Source organism: Phycodurus eques, chromosome 19, assembly GCF_024500275.1.
Source record: "Phycodurus eques isolate BA_2022a chromosome 19, UOR_Pequ_1.1, whole genome shotgun sequence".
Lineage (NCBI taxonomy): Eukaryota > Metazoa > Chordata > Actinopteri > Syngnathiformes > Syngnathidae > Phycodurus > Phycodurus eques.
The window spans coordinates 18,130,464-18,149,894 of record NC_084543.1 but is presented as its reverse complement, the minus strand read 5'-3'; the positions used below and the strand labels follow the sequence as shown (position 1 = coordinate 18,149,894).

General features: G+C 45.4%; 2 protein-coding genes across 6 annotated transcripts; one reads left to right on the top strand and one right to left on the bottom strand.

Annotated features, from left to right (window-relative positions):
- Nucleotides 1–24: 24 nt before the first annotated feature.
- On the bottom strand, nucleotides 25–12,822 carry lrrc45 (leucine rich repeat containing 45). Of its 5 annotated transcripts, none has more exons than XM_061706344.1 (17): nucleotides 11,674–12,822; nucleotides 10,853–10,914; nucleotides 10,669–10,739; nucleotides 10,398–10,576; nucleotides 10,164–10,292; nucleotides 9,903–10,015; nucleotides 7,343–7,401; nucleotides 7,024–7,101; nucleotides 6,788–6,923; nucleotides 6,581–6,658; nucleotides 6,382–6,493; nucleotides 6,220–6,290; nucleotides 4,486–4,578; nucleotides 4,091–4,183; nucleotides 3,687–3,860; nucleotides 1,463–1,610; nucleotides 25–1,349 (listed from the first exon to the last, which is right to left on the bottom strand). In XM_061706344.1, exons 1-17 carry the CDS (start codon nucleotides 11,891–11,893, stop codon nucleotides 1,150–1,152), a joined length of 2,016 nt encoding a protein of 671 aa, XP_061562328.1. In that variant the 5' UTR covers nucleotides 11,894–12,822; the 3' UTR covers nucleotides 25–1,149. The 5 variants fall into 5 exon arrangements, with proteins under 5 accessions (XP_061562328.1, XP_061562326.1, XP_061562327.1 ...); XM_061706342.1 differs by having other exon boundaries at nucleotides 7,317–7,401; nucleotides 9,903–10,010; XM_061706343.1 differs by having other exon boundaries at nucleotides 4,106–4,183; nucleotides 7,317–7,401; nucleotides 9,903–10,010.
- A 196-nt stretch (nucleotides 12,823–13,018) lies between these two features.
- Nucleotides 13,019–17,717, top strand: trub1 (TruB pseudouridine (psi) synthase family member 1). The gene is made up of 8 exons (XM_061706158.1): nucleotides 13,019–13,289; nucleotides 13,359–13,457; nucleotides 13,570–13,625; nucleotides 13,847–13,928; nucleotides 14,046–14,118; nucleotides 15,741–15,880; nucleotides 16,658–16,714; nucleotides 16,785–17,717. Exons 1-8 carry the CDS (start codon nucleotides 13,148–13,150, stop codon nucleotides 16,964–16,966), a joined length of 831 nt encoding a protein of 276 aa, XP_061562142.1. The 5' UTR covers nucleotides 13,019–13,147; the 3' UTR covers nucleotides 16,967–17,717.
- The last annotated feature ends 1,714 nt before the right edge of the window (nucleotides 17,718–19,431 follow it).

The following is a 19,431-nucleotide window of genomic DNA, read 5'->3' as shown; positions in this document are numbered from 1 at the left end:
AACACATGTTGTCATTTCTTTGGAAACTTCTAATAGGTTTATTGACACACTGAAACACATTGCTTCGTTGTGTAACATTATGGGAAAGTCAAAAGAAATCACACGAGATGTCAGTAAGAGAATGATGGTCTTGCACAATCCCGGTCCATCCTGAGGTGCAATATCCAGATGCCTTATGGGTCCCATATTTGAGCTATATAGACCCCTAATATCCTAATATCCATCCATTCTCAACATCGCCGAGCCCGGTTAGGGTCGCCGGAGCCTATCCCGGCGGACTACCAAATACGAACGCATTTTCTGTGGCCTGATTTTGAAGAAAGCAATGAACAATTGTCAAATTGGTAGTCCGCTTAGTCTGATTTCATGACAGACGGTGAGAAAACAAAAAAAAGCACGCTTTTTCATGTAGCGTATGTAAGCAGGGGGGGTGCAAGCAAATCCAGACAGCTACAAAACGGAGACATTTTGCTAGTGACCTATCTCGGCAGAAACGTATCTTTGGTTACAGAAACGAGTGACCTCATGCATCCCCAGACCACGCCACAGTGAACGCAGTGAATGGCGACAGTAGCACGAGGGCGCGCGAGCCATTAAACAATGCAAACGTTACATTTGATGGACTTCAGAGTCGACGAAATGTGGCTGGAAATCAAAATTGAAATCAACATCTTACGTCACGTCCATCCAGGCCTTTAGTTGCAGCTGCATGTGTGAACTGCCTTCTGATTTGACAGACACAATTGAAAGGCTAAATGAGTCTAAACGAAAGTGGTATAAGAGTTTAAAAACAGCAAAATACAGAAAAGTTTATATATATTTAAAAAAAACGAGAAATGTTGTTGCTCATATTTGACAGTGTGCCATAAACATGTGCATCCTTCTCAAATCATTCTATTACCCTTCCAGACTCGTGAAAAGGAGTCACACCCTGACAACGGATGCATTCGTCGGACATAGCACGTCAACTTCTCGTGATTTTCAGAACGACAAATAGCACAATGTGTACAAATAGTACAAGAAGTAGTCGATCTGAGTGGCCTGAGAACGAAGACAAGGGAAAAAAAAGTACAGTTTGGAATCAGCACCGCTTTGCGGCGTCAACAACACTTCGATACTCTTTGTCGGTAAGGGCTAAGGATTGGGCTTTCATTTCTTAGGGCTGCCGTAGTGCGCCAGAGGGGAGCCTTGAACATAGGTGAGGACGGCATTCTGTAGGTATGTCGCCCTTTGGGCTTCGTCGTCCCTCATCCTCTTGATCGCCGCCTCTTTCAGTCGGAGCTTCTCCAGCAGAGAAGACATCTCGCCGTCTTTGTCGAGCAGCGCCTCTCGGTGATTGCCGCTCAGTACTGCGTGACGCAACGGCAACCCGCAAAGAAGACGGTTGGGGATTGTCACTGAACATTAACATATGCATTAATAGTAGAAAGAAAAGAAGAAGAAAAAGCACAGTAGGAGGAACCTTTAATCTGCCTCTCGAGGGCACTGATCTTCTCTTTCAGTCCTCCTTGCGCAATCCTCTCAGCCTCCAAGTGGCCAATCTGCTCCTGGAGCTCCAACCTCACCCGACTCACCTCAGCCACCTTCTCCTGGTCCTTCCCGGACAATTCCTGCAAAACAACATGTTTAGTTATTATTATTATTATGTTTTGTTTTGTTTTTAAAGCTTTTCGAAGACATTAAGCGCCACGCAAAACAAAATCGGCCAATGTTGTGCCCACTTTTTCGCAATTAAATCGTCTGGCCGATTAATCAGTTGTAGCCGAGTTGTTATTTTCCTGTTGTTATTATTATTATTTTCCCATTTTGTTCCTTTATTAGCATCTGTTTTTCACATATTCACGCTCCTTTGGCTATTCAAATCAGACTTGTACTCTCGCTCTCGTACAGCGCAGACGCTTTTTTTGCTTTTCTGAAATGCTTGACAGTTTAATTTGAATCCATTTCAAATGTGAATTCAATGTTTTCTTGAAAGAATTCTATATCTTACATATTCTGCCTGGGTCATCAAACATGAGCACAACTGTGTGTTTCCTCATTTACTGAATAAAAGTAAGGCTGTGAATTTCAAAATAAGAAGTATTAATAAGTATACATGTTCAAATAAAGTGCTTAGCTTCAGAATAATTCTTTGAAACAATACTTCATGTTTTGATCATGTGGGTAGAAGCAAAATCATGCATTGTAAAAATGCATTATACATAGGTGGAAGGGTTTTCCAGAATTTTGCGGTCAACCTTGGGGGTGCCCATTATACATGGGTGCGCATTATACACGAGAACTTACGGTAATTGTGGTTTATCATACCAGCGTTCAATTTCTCTAGCCACACCCAGGCCTGATACTGCCACACCAGAAATCACTTAAATAGGACCTGCCTGACAAAGTAGACCAAAAGATCCTTCAAAGCTAAATATCATGCTGAGATCTATCAGTGTGGAAAAGGCTATAAAGCCATTTGTAAAGCTTTGGGACTCCAGCGAACCACAGTGAGAGCCATTATCCACAAATAGCGAAAACATTCAGCAGTGGTAAGTAAACCTTCCCAGGAGTGGCTGGCTGACCAAAATTACCTCGAGAGCACAGATGACTCACCCAAGAGGTCACAAAAGACCCCGCATCGACATCCTAAGAATTGCAGTCCTCACTTCCCTCAATTAAGGTCAGTGTTCATGACTCCACCATAAGAAAGAGACTGAGCAAAAACGGCCTGCGTGGCAAAGCTCCGAGACAAAAACCACTGCTGAGCAAAAAGAACATTAAAGCTCGTCACAATTTTGCCAGAAGACATCTGGATGATCACCAAGACTTTGGAGAATACTCTGTGGTCTGACGAGACAAAAGATGAACTGTTTGGAACGTGTATCCTATTACATCTCGTGTAAACGTAAAAACTGCATCTTAGAAAAAGAACATCATACCTACAGTAAAATATGGTGGTGGTCGTGTGATGGTCTGGGGCTGTTTTGCTACTTCAGGGCCTGGACAACTTGCTGTGATTGATTTGTGATAAATGGAACCATTAATTCTGCTGTCTACCAAACTGTTACAACAATTCTGCAAAGTGGGACAAAATTCCTCCACAGCGCTGTAAGAGACTCATTGCAAGTTAGCGCAAACGCTTGATTGCAGTTCTTGCTGCTAAGGGTGGCCCAACAGGTGACGTTGGGTCCCTGCAGCCTCCTCTGGGTTCCCGGTTTTTGGGGCACCTCGTTGGGGCCAGTGGACCACCCTGGGCCACTCACTCATCGCGACAATTAACTTATAACTATGCACATTTCTTGGGTATCCCCTTACTTACACTCTGGTCCTACAGATGTTTCTAATTTACATAACCGTTCCCACCAAACTTCAGTTGTACAGCCGGGTCCGCGACCCCGGTCCTGCATGCTTCCCCTCCTGTCCTGTCCTGTCCTGTCCTGTCCAGTCCTGTCCTATATTGTCCTGTCCGTCCCTCACATGATGTAGCACTACAGACCCCTACTTTTTTTTTTTTTTTTTTTTTGGTCAGTGCTTTCCCACTCTGTCATCAAGCTCAATATGGTTTGCATACAGTCAGTATTTAACTATTGCCGTACACTTATACTGTGCAATCCATAATAATTAGCATCTCCCATATACAGTAATGATTCCTAGTGATGATGTCATGCTGCGTGTATAGCAGACTGCTGTTGTAATGTCCATACCTGCTGGAGCTCCTCTATTCTACGACGCAGGCAGTCTGTCTCAACGGTCAATTGAGCGTTCTTGGCCTGCTGCTCCGAGATCATCTGTTTCTGTTGGGAAAAGTGCAGCTGGACCTCCTGCAAGGAGGAACGGGCCGAGCGAAGCTTCTCCTCCAACGAGAACACATGTTCGTGCTGCTCGGAGACAACAAGAGTGGTGGGAAAACAGCAGAGAAAAAAGGTCAGTGCCTTAAAATAACTACAATCCATGTCACTAGTATGCATCTCTTATACGTCAATTATTTACATCAACAGCGCTGTGTATCTAAATATAGACCGTATACATTTTTCAATATTAAACCCCATCTCTGAACAGTCTGGTTGATGAATAACTATGATTCCAAGGTAGTGCCAAGTTTTGCAACCTCTTCCTGGCGTACTTGAGCACACGCTTTACTCAGTTCCTCCTCTGCCTGGGATCTCTCTGCCACAAATGCTGCTTTAGCCTTGCTCAAGTCCTACAAAAGAGAGGCGGAACACTGTTACACGGCTTCAGAAATGAAGCCATTCTTACCCCTGAACATGCGCGCACATATTCTGTAGGTACCACATCACAATGAGGAAACTCCTTTAATGGCTTATATTTTATGTACACATGTATTCATTTTATTTTTTTGGTTCTGAGTTCAAGCCCCTCGCCCGGAGTCAGCTGGGGTAGGCTCCAGCACGCCCGCATACCACACTTTATAATATGGGTCCTTTTTCCCCCAATTGCAAATGATAATTAATCCTTAATAAAAAGGGAATTTAAAGGTCGAACCTCCTCCAGTTGAATTCGTTGTCCTTCCAGTTTGAAGATGCGTTCCCGTAGGGCTTTCTCGCTGTCCTCTAAATGCCGATTAACACGTTCAACCTGGACAAAGACCTGTTAGTTTCTACACATTTGAGTCAGAACATCGAAAGAATTGGAAGACTTTTTTTTTTTTTTTTAATCCATCCATGAAGATGGATAAAAGTAATACAACGCACGCTCTGTCACGACAGCGAGCGAGTTAAAGCTGATTCTTACTGTCAGCTAGATACCAGACGCTACCGAGCCAACTGAAAAAAAACGGCTCAGAAGGTGTCCCCCCCCCCCTTAGTTTCTCATTGAGTAATACATGAAACGTAATCCAATTTCAGGCACTCGTAATGCTCTAGTTAGTGCACAACCCGGGGGGAAAAAAGCTGTACAATAACTACGTTGCATGGTTTTATTAAAGCGGCGAGGCAACAGACACGTATCAGTCAGATCCCACCATATACGAATAGAAATTCTTCTTCTTTTCCTTTGGGCTCGTCCCGTCAGGGGTCGCCACAGCGCGCCATCCTTCTCCACGAAAGCCCATCTCCTGCATCCTCCTCTCCAACACCAACTGCCCTCACGTCTTCCCTTCACGACGTCCATCAACCTTCTCTTTGGTCTTCCTCTCGCTCTCTTGCCTGGCAGCTCCGCCCTCATCATCCTCCTTCCAATATACTCACTATTTCTCCTCTGGACGTGTCCAAACCATCCAAGTCTGCGCTCTCCAATGTCTCCAAACCATCGAACCTCGGCCGTCCCTCTGATGAGCTCATTTCTAATTTGATCCGACCCGGTCACTCCGGGAGCGAACCTCGACGTCTTCATTTCCGCCACCTCCAGCTCTGCTCGCTGTCGTCTCTTCAGTGCCGCTGTCTCTAATCCGTCCGTCATGGCTGGCCCCACCACTGTCTTCTAAACTTTGCCCTTCATCCCAGCGGAGACTCTTCTGTCACATAACACACCCGACACCTTCCTCCACCCGTTCCAACCCGCTCGGACCCGTTTCTTCACTTCCTGACCACACTCCCCATTGCTCTGGACGGTTGACCCCAAGTATTTCAAGTCCTCCACCCTCGCTATCGCTTCTCCCTGTAGCCTCACTCTTCCCCCACCACCCCTCTCATTCATGCACATATATTCTGTTTTACTTCGGCTAATCTTCATTCCTCTGCTTTCCAGTGCATGCCTCCATCTTTCTAACTGTTCCTCCACCTGCTCCCTGCTTTCACTGCAGATCACAATGTCATCTGCAAACATCACGGTCCACGGGGATTCCAGTCTAACCTCATCTGTCAGCCTATCCATCACCACTGCAAACAGGAAGGGGCTCAGTGCTGATCCCTGATGCAGTCCCACTTCCACCTTAAATTCATTCTGTCACACCTCACCGCTGTTCCGCCGCCCTCGTACATGTCCTGTATTATTCTAACATACTTCTCTGCCACTCCAGACCTCCGCATGCAGTAGCACAGTTCCTCTCTGGGTACTCTGTCATAGGCTTTCTCTAGATCTACAAAGACACAATGTAGCTCCTTCTGACCTTCTCTGTACCTTTCCATCAACATCCTCAAGGCAAAGGTCCTGTTTGGGCTTTGCCACCTCTACCTGCATCTCAATGTATTCCTTTTCGCCTCTCCTCGGTCCTCTCAGTGTCCCACTTCTTCTTAGCTACTAATAGAAATACAATTCACTTCAAAATCAAGGTTATACCTCTCTTTGTCGAAGATGATCCATGTCTTCAAGGCCTTGCTTGAACCTTCGCTTCTCAATTTCCAAGCGGTCTACGAGAGGACAAAAGAGAAAGCAGATTTGCTCGGTTCCGTGTCGGAAACGACATGAAAGTGGTGCTACCGATGGTTCAGTGTTTGTTGCCTTCTGCCTGTGCTAGTTTAAGCTTCAGTTCAGCTGTGCTGTTGGTCAGTTCCTGCTTCAGCTCAAAAAGCTGACGCTGCTGGGACTTGCACTTGCGCTCCACCTCCTCCACCTAACAGATACACACAAAAAGGAGTTGGAGCAATTGAAGGGAAATCATCTCAACGCACGTGTGTCTGCGAAGACAGAATCGCTGTACCTTCTTTTTCAGCTGGACGTTGGCGTCTGTTAAGTTTTGGATCTCTCTGAGCAGCTTTCCTTCTCTGGAAACGCTGTCCTGAAGGAGCACAGAAAATACACAAACGTTCAAATGAAATGAAAAGCATTCCCATCACAGCATCAATGATTTGCTTTTTTTTGTTTTGACCGTAGCGAGACATGCTTCTTGTCCGCTATTTCTTCCTACCTCGTGTTCTTTTTTCTTTTCTCTGCCGTGCGCCTCCATGTGTCGCTCCTTCTCAACCTTAAGTCTTGCTATCAGCTCAGCCAGGCTGTGATTCTTCTGCTCAGAGAGTGCGAGGGCAGCCTCCGTCATCTGCGATCTGCAAACCATTTCGAATCGTACAGTATTTGTCGCAGGTGACACCTCTTCTTGTACCGCAATGCTTCGAACAGTCAACTCGGAATCAAAGAAATGATTACTTGGCAGTGAGCGATTGGACGGCCGACTTCCTCTCATTTAAAGCTTCCTGGAGTTGGCTGATATGTATGGAAGTGCACCTGACCAAAAAAAGAAAGAAACACAGGAATAAATTGTCACGGACACAATCATTCATTGGATTACAATTGACGGTATTCAAATAAGTTTACAGTTCACAGGAAATCATATTGATAGATTTGAAATACTTTATGTGTGCGTTTCTTTTTTGTATGTAACCGTACGTACACAGTACGTGTGATAGATCTGCGAAGCTTAAGACCGATAAGACTATCACCAATGATCTTGCGCAGATGCTCTCACCGACTCGACTGTCCCATCTCCTCTCTCTGCCTGTCGATGGTCACCATCAAGTTTTGGAACTGGGAAAAGTGGGGAAGCGACAGAATGGAAGAATCAAAATGTACATTGAAACGTAAAAACAAAACAAAAAAACGCCACGGAACCAATAGCAAACACACAAATAATAAGGAAGGTATCGCTAAAACAGTAAATGATTTTTTTTATTGGCGCAATGACCATTTAAGAGGCCAAAGCAGCTCGTTGTTGGGTTAAGATGTACAGTGGGTATAAAAAGTCTACACACCCCTGTTCAAATGGCAGGTTTGGGATCTATAAAAATGAGACTGACAAATGCCTTTCCACCATTAATGTGACTTTTAGGCTGTGCAACTCAATTGAAAAAAGAAGTAGAACTAAATAACGGAGATAATGTGATTGCACAAGTGTGCGCACCTCTTATGAACTGGGATGTGGAAATTGTTGTTGAGATGAGTTTGAATGTGACTGGTTAATTCTGAATGCAGCTACGTCCCAGTTATGAGGGTGTGCACACATGTGCAACCACATTATCTCCGTTGTTTTACTTCCGTTCTCGAAAGCGATGGGAAAAAAAACAAAGAATCCCCCCCCAAAAAATCAATTGAGTTGTACAGGTTAGGTCACATTAATGTTTTGGGGGAAAATAAAAAGCTTTGAAATGCTTTGGTTATCATTTGATATAACAAACACTTGGCTTTTAAAGATGGGTGTTAGACTTTTTATATTCACTGTATTTTGTTTGCGCTATATTTAAGGGATCGAATGCTCAAATGCTAATAGATATACAAGTGGGTACGGAAAGTATTCAGACCCTCTTAAATCTTTCACTCTTTCTTATATTGCAGCCATTTGCTAAAATCATTGAAGTTTGGTTTTCCTCATGAGTGTACACACAGCACCCCATATTGACAGAAAATAAAACGGAATTGTTGGAATTTTTGCTGATTTATTAAAAACGAAAAACTGAAATATCACACAGCCAGTATTCAGACCCTTTGCTGTGCCACTCGGGCGCTGTCCGTTTCTTCTGACCGTCCTTGAGATGGTTCCACACCTTCATGGGAGTCCAGCTGTGTTTGATGATACTGATTGGACTGGATGAGGAAATGCCACACACGTGTCTATATCAGACCTTACACCTCAACAGTGCATGTCAGAGCAAATGAGAATCAGGAGGTCAAAGGAACTGCCTGAAGAGCTCAGAGACAGAATAGTGGCAAGGCACAGATCTGGCCAAGGTTACAAAAAAATGTCTGCTGCACTTAAGGTTCCGAAGCGCACAGTGGCCTCCATAATCCTGAAATGGAAGACGTTTGGGACTTCCTAGAGCTGGCCGTCCGTCCAAACTGAGCAATCGGGGGAGAAGAGCCTTGGTGAGCGAGGTCAAGAAGAACCCAAAGATCACTGTGGCTGAGCTCCAGAGATGCAGTCGGGAGATGGGAGAAAGTTCTAGAAAGTCAACCATCGGTGCAGCCCTCCACCGGGCGGGGCTTTATGGCAGAGTGGCCCGACGGAAGCCAGTGCAAGACACACGAAAGCCCGCATGGAGTTTGCTAGAAAACAACTGAAGGACTCCAAGATGGTGTGAAATGAGATTCTCTGGTCTGATGAGACCAAGATAGAAATTGTTGGCCTTAATTCTAAGCAGCATGTGTGGAGAAAACCAGGCACTGCTCATCCCCTGTCCAACACAGTCCCAAGAGTGAAGCACGGTGGTGGCGTTTGTCAGCTGCGGGGACGGGACGACCGGTGGCAATCGAAGGAAAGACGAATGCGGCCAAGTACGGGGATATCCTGGACGAAAGACTACTCCGGAGTGCTCAGGACCTCGGACTGGGCCCGAGGTTCACCTTCCAACAAGACAATGACCCGAAGCGCGCAGCTAAAATAATAGAGCCCCGACTTCAACCCAATTGAGCATCTCCGGAGAGACCTGAAAATGGCTGCCCACCAACGTTCACCATCCAACCTGACAGAACTGGAGAGGATCTTCAAGGACGAATGGCAGACGATCTCCAAATCCAGGTTTGAAAAACCTGTTGTATCATTCCCAAAAAGACTCCTGGCTGGATTAGCTCAAACGGGTGCTTTGACTAAATACTGAATACTTATGGCTGTGTGATATTTCAGTTTTTCTTTTTTAATAAATCTGCAAAAATTTCAACAATTCCGTTTTTTTCCATGTCAATATATGGGGTGCTGTGTGTACATTCATGAGGGGGGGGAATACGAACTTAAATGATTTTAGCAAATGGCTGCAATATAAAAAAAAGAGTGCAACATTTAAGGGGGTCTGCAAACTTTCCTTCCCCACTGTACGTATTCTGGCTGGCAACGGTAACGTTGGTTCATTGTCTCAATAAGTACTGGAATCACGACCCGAAACCAAAGTGAAGCATCCAGTCATCTATAGATAACTCATATTTCCTGCAGCTTTTAGGCTCACTTTGATCAATTGCAATACTATCATCAATATTTACAATGCAACCACACGTATGAAGGCCATTACGACACCATCGATTTGGCGCCTCAGCTTCCGTACCTGACGACCCTTCTCCTGCTTCAAGTTCTGAATCTCTTTGGTGAGGACCTGGGTTCTGCTGCGGCTTTCCCTCAGGGCGGATTGTCGATCTGTGTTGCGTCCTACAATCTGCTCTGAAAGGATTCGACAATGTAGCCGCCAGCATGAGTTCAAAGTGTCATTAAGGTGACCGGTTGACAGCGTTTTGGTGTGCATTAAAAAACTACAAAAACTGTGGGGGTGGCGGAATCTAAATATAAAATCAAGACCATGCAGAAATACCGAGCGCTTTGAGCGTGTCGCTGGGTATGTTGTTCCCTGCCAGCTCCAATTGCTCAACATTGTGGTTGCTTTGCAAAGCCTCGAGGAGACACCTGCCACCCAGGAGACCAATGTTGTTCCACCTCAGATCTGTCAACACTCAGAGCCAAACATACATTTAGCGCGCGAATGGGGTGTCCAGATGAGTGCAACGTTATTTTTTTCTTTTTTTTTAAAGATTTGCGCGTGATTCACCGAGTACTTTCAGGCTGCTGTTGCGTTTAAGAGTCTGAGCAAGCGCTAACATCCCACGATGGTCGATCTGATTGTTACGCAGGTCAAGATGCGTGAGCGCACTGTTGGAGCCCAGACCCTCGCAAAAGATAGGGAAGGCTTCATCCCACACTCCGAGTGCATTCCAGTCGAGCACTAACCTGCGCACCAAATGTCCGTGACACAACCGTATTCGGATGTAACATAAACGTGAGGCAAAGTGCGGTGACAGAAAAATAGACGTAGTTCTCACCGGGTAAGAGTATTGTTACGTGCCAACAACTTTCCCAACACCTCAGCCCCTGCTGATTTCAAGTTATTTCCCTGTTAATAACATTTTGCACAGAAAAACAAACAAACAAACAAACAAACAAAACCTACGATGAAATATTTTCAGCATCTTAAGAATGAATGCAGTTGAAATTGTCGAGAGGTACCTTGAGATTCAAGACTTGAAGGGTTGTATTGTAAAAAAGACCAGTCAGGAAAACTTTGGCACCTACGAGTCGGCACACAGGGAGGGAAACACAAACACGGTTATATGCTGGACTTGTCCATGAGTCCCGTGCGGCGAAGCAAGACGACATTTCAATTGCGCAATTGCAAATCAACTTTGACATCAACAGTCGAATATGAGACAAGAAACCGGTTTTTACAAACTTTTGAGCTTTGGTTGAATCAAGCCTGGAACTGCTTGACATCAGCAAACTTTGACATTTGTCTTTTACCAAAGCCTCTTTGAGGCTGTTGTTTGTTTCGGAGGGTTACTGCCTTCCGCCTCTCTCTTTAGCAGGTAACACGCATGCTCTATAAGGTTGAAGTCGGGAGAGTGACTTCCCCTGATGAAGCACTTCGTTGTTTTTTCGGGCTCATGAGCCTTAGCCTTTCCATCGCTTTGGTAAACGTTCATCTTTGTCTCATCAATCCATAAAATCCCAGCTCGGCCCTCCTATTTTCCGTGTTAGTCAGTGGTAAGCAATCAAAAACCGAAATGGGATTACAATCCAAAGGATCGTCCAACGGAGATTTACTTCCAGGTGCGCGTTGGGGAGCGTGATACTGCAGCTGATGACCGCGCGTGACAGTGTCGTCGTGACGCAATCTTATTTTGGCAGCGCTGTAGGTTGAATTAGCGGATGGGACCCTTTTCACGGATTCATCTTCGGCACGGAGAACCTCGAAACACTCGGCAATAAAAAGACGGGGTACGGGAAAGCAATTGCAAAGGCGTGCGATTTCCGAGCGTCTTTTCGCTCACCTTCGTCACCGAGCATGCAGTCGCTGAGCGACGCCTCTGAGAAGCGAGTGTCTTTTTGAAAAGCGCGGGCGAGCAGTGTGCAGGTGTCTGCGGACAGACTCAGCCCACTCACATCCAGACGGGAAGCCCCGCATCCCTGCAGTTGGGCCAGCACGCTCTCTTGGGGCTCCACACCCCTCTCGTCACACAGGCGTAAGTACGTCTGCCGGAAATCCTCCATCCTGCTGCCCCTCTCTTTCGCGCAGCACTTTACGTCGTCGTCCCCATCCAAACCGACAAAAGACGAAACATCACGCTTAAAAGAGGATTTTCGATGACAAATCGCCGATCAATATTGCGGTCAGCAATTTGAAAACAAATCTTGTTCTAGAATAATGGCCGCTATCCATCACCGTAGCATCTCCTTGTCTGCTTAAAACACGTGTGTGTCATCCGCAAAGATCGGTGACGAAGGTTCCCTTGGGGTCGCTTCGAGTGAACTACTCATTACATGCATTACACACAATCGTAGTAACGATAAAGACATGCAATAGTTTTGACACGTTCACAAATTCATCCACAGCTCAGAAATAACACAAATGTACTTTGCTGTGCGAATGCAAAACAGCTGCCCGGGTCTGGCACTTCAGCTCACAGAGCCCTCTGGTGTATTGCAACAAAATAACGAGGCGGTCTCAAGTTGCATTAACGGTAAAGACACAAAGCGGGGCCGTTGGTGGAAGTACCGTCACTTTGCATCGGAAAGGCCGACGAAGCAATCGGAGAAAGATCCGATATGGTCACAAATGTAATGAGCCTCTTAGGATGGCGATATCGAGAGAATATCGAGGTCGCTGCAAATGGCGTCAGCGAAAAGAAAAGTACAGACAAACGATCTCGGGCTGCTTATATTATAGACGTGCCAACGTTGTGGTTCTATTCATCCGGAAACTGCCACGACGCGTGTGCATTCACGCAACGTTGCCGATCTGTTTGAAGTTACCAACTTGCGAGTAGGCGCTTTCCTCTTCGCGCAACAAAAGGAGAAGACGTTGTTGAGAACGTTTACAACCACTTCGAACTGTGTTTTTATCAAATAAACGCAGACCTTCGCGAGTTGATGATCACCGCAGCTTGCACGCAGCGCAGCTGACGGGCAAAAACCAAAACCGAGCGAGTAACCAGGAAGTGTTTCTTGAGCGCGAGGCATCTCGGTCAATGTAGTCTGGTAATGGGCCATCATCCTACTAACGCACCGCTTTCGGTCTTGTACACGACAGCTTGAACGCTGTTATTTCAAATACAAATCTGGCCTGAATATTTCGTGATATATTGAATTACTTTCCGCATTGTTTACTTGCAAACCAAGTGAAACGTGTTCAATTGAACGACCGGCAGACGGCGGTCGTTCAATGACGGATTAGCTAACGGGTTGGTTGAAAGCAACGAAGAAGATCGTCGCCCGCCCGCTGTTTAATGAAGGGAGAAGAAGAGCATGGCTGCGAGCAACGCGGCTGCACCGCTAACGAGCTCGCTCTCGAAACTGCAGTCTTTGAATGGACTGTTTGCAATTTATAAAAAGCGAGGGCCGACCTCTGCGGATGTCTTGAACAAGCTCAAAGAAACTCTACTCGAGGGTAACGCGCGGAAAAAGGAATGGCTCTCGTCGATTAAGGCGAACGCTTGACGGTCACTTTGTGTTCTAGAAGCCGGCTTGAGGACTGCGAACCCGAGGAAGCGGAAGAAGCAGAGTCTCAAGATGGGCCACGGAGGGACGCTCGACAGTGCTGCCAGTGGAGTATTAGGCATGTCTTTTTTAAATGTATTTTATTTTATTTTTTAAACCCCGTCCTTGAAAAACCATATGTATGTGTATCTGCAGTCTATCAAAGTCGTCATTCCGTGTTTCTAATTTAGTGGTTGGTGTTGGGAATGGCACCAAAATGCTCAGCACCATGTTGGCTGGTTCCAAGGTGAGCAGTTGCACTCAATATGGATCCGAGTCTAAGGCGCCCACAGGAACAGGATAGCTGAATTTCCACCCTGTGCGATTAACATGGTCATTCTCCAGCCCCCCCCCCCCCCCCAATGTTACGTTACTGTTTGTGTTGAATAGTATTTGTGTGTGGAAACCTGTCTCCAAGAAGATTGAACCAAGCAATAACTCGTGTTCTTTCTTCTTTCTTTCTTTCAGAAATACATTGCTGTCGCGGAGTTGGGGAAAGCGACTGACACTCTTGATGCTACTGGCAGTGTTACTCAAGAGAAGGACTTCAGTAAGTCCAAGCCCCCAAATCAATTCATCTGTTGCAATTAGAAAACCTCAAGAAATGTGCATGTATGGGAATTCTTCAGTTTCGCCACTTATGGTCTCTTCCCCCCCCCCCACGCAGAACATGTTACCAAGTTGGAGTTAGAGGAGAAGCTGAACAGTTTTGTCGGCGATATCATGCAAGTCCCGCCACTGTAAGGCTTCACTGTGTCCGAATGCTCATTTGTCTCATTGCAGAAAATGTGATTTCCGATCCGACGACGAGATGCAGTTGCATACATACGGCGCCTGAAATAACGTATTTCACGCGTCACCTTTTGTCTCTCACTAATTATACTTCCAAAGGTGCTATTGACCTGAAAATGTCACCAGATGTTGGGAACAACCCAAGTCATCCATACTTCTCCAGTAGGACTAATAAGATGAGAAATTAAGTTCTGCGTAATAATGTGAAATGACACAGGGAAAAAGTATTGAACACGCCAACTGGTATTTATTTCATACTGTGTGCAAAAGCCTTTGTTTGCAATGACAGCTTCAAGGCGCCTCCTGTATGGAGAAACTAGTCGCATGCATTGCTCTGGTGTGCTTACGGGAACATTCAAAAGCTTCTATGAGCGCTTGTAACCGATGCCATCGTTATGTTTTGCAACCATTGCCAGTACTCTGCGATGGTCTCGTGACAGCTCTTTGCGCTTACCCTGTCATGAGATGTGTCTTGACTCCCACCTTGGCAATGAGACCTTTTTTGTAGGCCATCAATTAGGACTGACCCAGGTGGTGTTCATTTGCACTGACAAGGGGCTGGATTGCTGTGTGATTATTGATCGATTTTAGGTGTTGTCTTGGCTTTCCGTGGCTTTCTGCACCTCCCTTTCTTCATGCGTTCAATACTTTTTCCCTGTGTCGTTTCGCATTTTTCCACACAACTTAATTTCTGAGCTTATTTGTTCGACTTTCTTTGCATGTAATGGACTACTTGGGTTGTTCCCAACATCTGACGAAAGTATCCGGTCAATAGCACCCTTTGGAAGTTTATTTCGTGAGGAGAAATGTTGACGTGTTTTGTTCCGTCACAGCTTCACAAAAAATACACTCAAAACAAAAAGCAAAACACGCTTCAAGCTAATTCTTCAGATGACGGGTGTGCAAATTACAAGCTATAAATCTACGAGCACAGTTTTGTATAAAATTGGAAAGACCAACCAGGGTGTAGACCAAATTAACTGCCTGACCTCGCCACGACCAGCCCATGAATTGTGTTTATACTGTCCAATTAGTTAAAAGGTAATGCAGTACATCCTCACGGGTTGCCGCCCCGCCCCCCCCCCCCCCCAAAAAAAGGGGGGTTTGTAATTGGGCATAGATGCCACAAGATGGTGCCAAAGCACTTAAAAATGGTGATGATAAAGCTTTTTACGCCATGCTTTCGAGCATGGGCACAACCCATGTGACATCAGTGATTGTATTCACTCGTTAAAATATTTGACGCGCGCAAACAAAGACCCTCACATGAGGCTGAGCAATAGTATGAGATGGCACACCAGCCTGAATAATATGCTCGCCCAAACTCCCCCCCAAAAAAAACACTTCATAAATTAAACCTGACAACAACACCGACATTCCATCAGATGGCGCTGAAGCAATACTTGAATGACTTTGGTCTGAGCACAAAAACACTCAATAATGAGATTTTCAGCAAATAACTGAGGATTTTCTTCCGCTGGTTCTGTTTTCAGCTTTTATTGAGAATTTCAAAATGCAGGACATACAGTGTGTATCATCGATTGTTTTAGTATCGCTGTAATTATTTCAGTTACTCAGCGCTGAAAAAAGATGGCCAGCGAATGTCTGTCCTTCTGAAGAAAGGTCACAAAGTTGAGGCGAAACCGGCGAGGTCCGTCACGGTGTACAACTTGACCCTGCAAGAGTTCAAGCTGCCGTTCTTCACATTGGGTTTGTCCCTGTTGCATTCTTTTAATTGTCGGGCTGCACAATATATCGTTTGAGCATCGTCGCCGCGATGTACGTGTGCGCAATAGTCACGGCTCAAGGTCCTGCACAATTAGGGATGGGCATTGAGAACCGATTGGAACCGGGACGAACAAATTTAAAAAAAAAAATAATAATAATAATAAAAAAAATAAACAACATTTCGGTTCCCGGCCCCGAACACGAAGTGGCGAAAAGAGCGTGCACGAAGACGTGTTTGTGCCTAATGGCGGCGAACACAATTCTTAATTTTGTTCAAATGAATGACCGGTCGCCTCAGACCGATAAGATTATATGGTGTAGGCATTCGCGATGTGTAGCGTCTGACGCGCTCCGAGCCTCAGCCTACACCGCGCGGAGTTTCAAAGTCACTGATACGCTGGGTAGGGCCAATGACTGCCAGTCGGGCAGACTGATTAAAAACAAATGAATAGTGTTATGAATGTGCTAATGACTGTACAGCGTCAGAATGATTTTAACTTGGTTGTTTGTTTGCGTGTGCCCTGCGATGGGCTGGCGACCAGTTCGGGGCGGTGACCCTGGTGAGGATAAGCGGAATGAATGCATGACTAGACTTCATCCAAACAACTCCATATACTTTTGTGCTCTGCTGAGCCCCCCCCCTACAATATTGTGCAGCCCTAATTCATGTCACGTTTTGGTCAGCACAGCAATTGTGACTTACTTTTAAGATAGCATTGGCCATAAATGAACACCTTTTGAAATCGTTTTTGGTTGCAGATATTGAATGCGGTGGCGGATTTTACGTGAGGAGCTTGGTGGATGACCTGGGAAAAGGTTGGATTTATGCACGGATAAACTCAAATGCCAAATGCAAACTCGAATGATCTGTGTTCGTCTGCTGCAGCGCTCTCGTCGTGCGCTCACGTCAAGGAGCTGACCCGCACCAAACAGGGTCAGTTCACCTTGGAGCGGCATGCCTTACACGAGGAGCAATGGACACTGGAACACATCGTCAAATCGCTGCAAGCGTGCCCAGAGTCAGAACAGAGTCTGGACAGTGTGGCAGCGCCGGAAGGCGGAACTTGAACAATGATCTTTAGAGAGAAACTCATTCAGGTACGAGTCGGCCGTTGCTTGAAATTGTCATTTTCATTTGCGTTTGTTTGTTTGTTGGGGAGTATCACTTTGTTATTTTTTTAAATTGAAAAATACATTTTGAATTGGCGTTTGTTTACAGCCTCAAACAAATACATAGATCATGGTTATTACTGCATTCCGTGGGCTCACGATATGTGCAAAAATCTTATTATAGCAACGCAAGCAACAAGGAGAACAAATTGTGTTGACTGTATGTAAAGATCGTTTGTTTGTTTGGGGTCTTTATATCATCGCTTTGATTCTTGATCGTCTTTAAGTAGCAGAAATACCGCTTTGAATGTTACGCTAAGTACCGTATATTCTAGTTATCAGTTCTGTCGATAATGATTTTTTTCTTCTTACGGCTACATTCGGGTAAATGGCAAATGTTTACTAAGGATACGCTTTGTCTTTCAACAGATTATGTGTATATATATATATATATATATATATATTTTTTAACATATGTATCCAAGTGAAAGTGGACTCATACTGCTGCACTCATCCGGGGGTCTGCTCACAAGCATGCGTTTCATAATAAGACGTTGGATTATGAAAACTTTCTTCTCGATGTTGAGTCTTTGCGCATCATTTTCTATATTGCGGAGATGACCGACCATCTCGCTCCCGATTATTCCAGCCATTTTCTTTGTTATGCTTGATTTAATAATGATTGAGCCTTTTTTTTTTTTTTTTTTTTTTTTTTTTTTTTTGAAATTCCTCCTATTGAATTTGAATCTCCTTCAAAATAAAATGCGTTGCTCAGCTGATCATTTGTGTTTTCTTTCAAGAACGTTAAAGGCTGCATTTCCCAATAAGAGCAGGTAAATGAAAAGTGAAAGTCATACGTGTTCAAATAAAGTGCTTCAAAAAAAAAATGACGAAAGAAAGTCTCCACTTTTCTCTTTAGCATCTTGACACAACAGCGTAGTCTCAAACCATTTGACATGGTTTGAGACCAGTGTCAAATCCTGCAAAACCCCGTCTACAATAATGCAAAAAACAAAATTCCTCAATCCACAATTTGATTCCCAGGCGCAGCAATTTGGGTTCTTGCTATGCGTTGCGCCATCCGTACACACAGGTTTTGTTGATGTTTGTGCGGTATTATGAGGAGTCAAAAAGGGAGTTTGTTGAGAATGTGATGGGCGTGGCGAAACCTCTTGGGTCTATTTGTTAGGTATGAACTACAGTATTTCGCTCAGAGCAAAAGCGTGCAAAAGACAACGAGCTGATGTCATCAGTCCGGGCTTTCCGGAAAAAACAGGTCAGATCCTCTCCAGATCTGTCAGGTTGGATGGTGAACGTTGGTGGGCAGCCGTTTTCAGGCCTCGACAAAGATGCTCAATTGGGTTTAAGTCAGGGCTCTGTCTGGGCCATTCAAGGACAATCACGGAGATGTTCTGAAGCCGCCCCCTTCGTTATTTTAGCTGTGCGCTTCGGGTCGTTGTCTTTTTTTGAAGGTGAACCTTCGGCCCAGTCAGGTCCTGGGCGCTCTGGAGAAGGTTTTCGTCCAGGATATCCCCGTACTTGGCCGCATTCATCTTTCCTTCCATTGCAACCGGTCGTCCCGTCCGTGCAGCTGAAAAACACCCCCGCCGCATGATGGTGCCACCACCATGCTTCACTCTTGGGACTGTATTGGGCAGGTGATGAGCAGTGCCTGCGTTTCTCCACACATGCCGCTTAGGATTCAGGCCAACAAGTTCTTCCTTGGTCTCAACAGAGCAGAGAATCTTATTTCTCACCAACTTGGAGTCCTTCAGATGTGTTTTCTAGCAAACTCCATGCGGGCTTTCATGTGTCTTGCACTGAGGAGAGGCTTCCGTCGGGGCCACTCTGCCATAAAGCCCCGACCGGTGGAGGGCTGCAGTGATGCTTGACTTTTGTAGAACTTTCCGACTGCATCTCTGGAGCTCAGCCACCAGTGATCTTTGGGTTCTTCTTTACCCCTCGCACCAAGGCTCTTCTCCCGATTGCTCAGTTTGGCCGGACGGCCAGCTCTAGGAAGGGTCCTGGTCGTCCCAAACATCTTCCAATTCAGGATTATGGAGGCCACTGTGCTCTTAGGAACCTGAAGTGCAGCAGAATTGTTTTTGTAACCTTGGCCAGATCTGTGCCTTGCCACCATTCTGTCTCTGAGCTCTTCAGGCAGTTCCTTTGACCTCATGATTCTCATTTGCTCTGACATGCACTGCGAGCCGTAAGGTCTGATACAGACGGGTGTGTGGCTTTCCTCATCCAGTCCAATCAGTATCATCAAACACAGCTGGACCCCACTGAAGGTGTACAACCATCTCAAGGATGATCAGAAGAAACGGACAGCACCCGAGTTCAATATATGTGAGTGGCACAGCAAAGGGTCTGAATACTTCTGGCTGTGCGATATTTCAGTTTTTCTTTTTTAATAAATC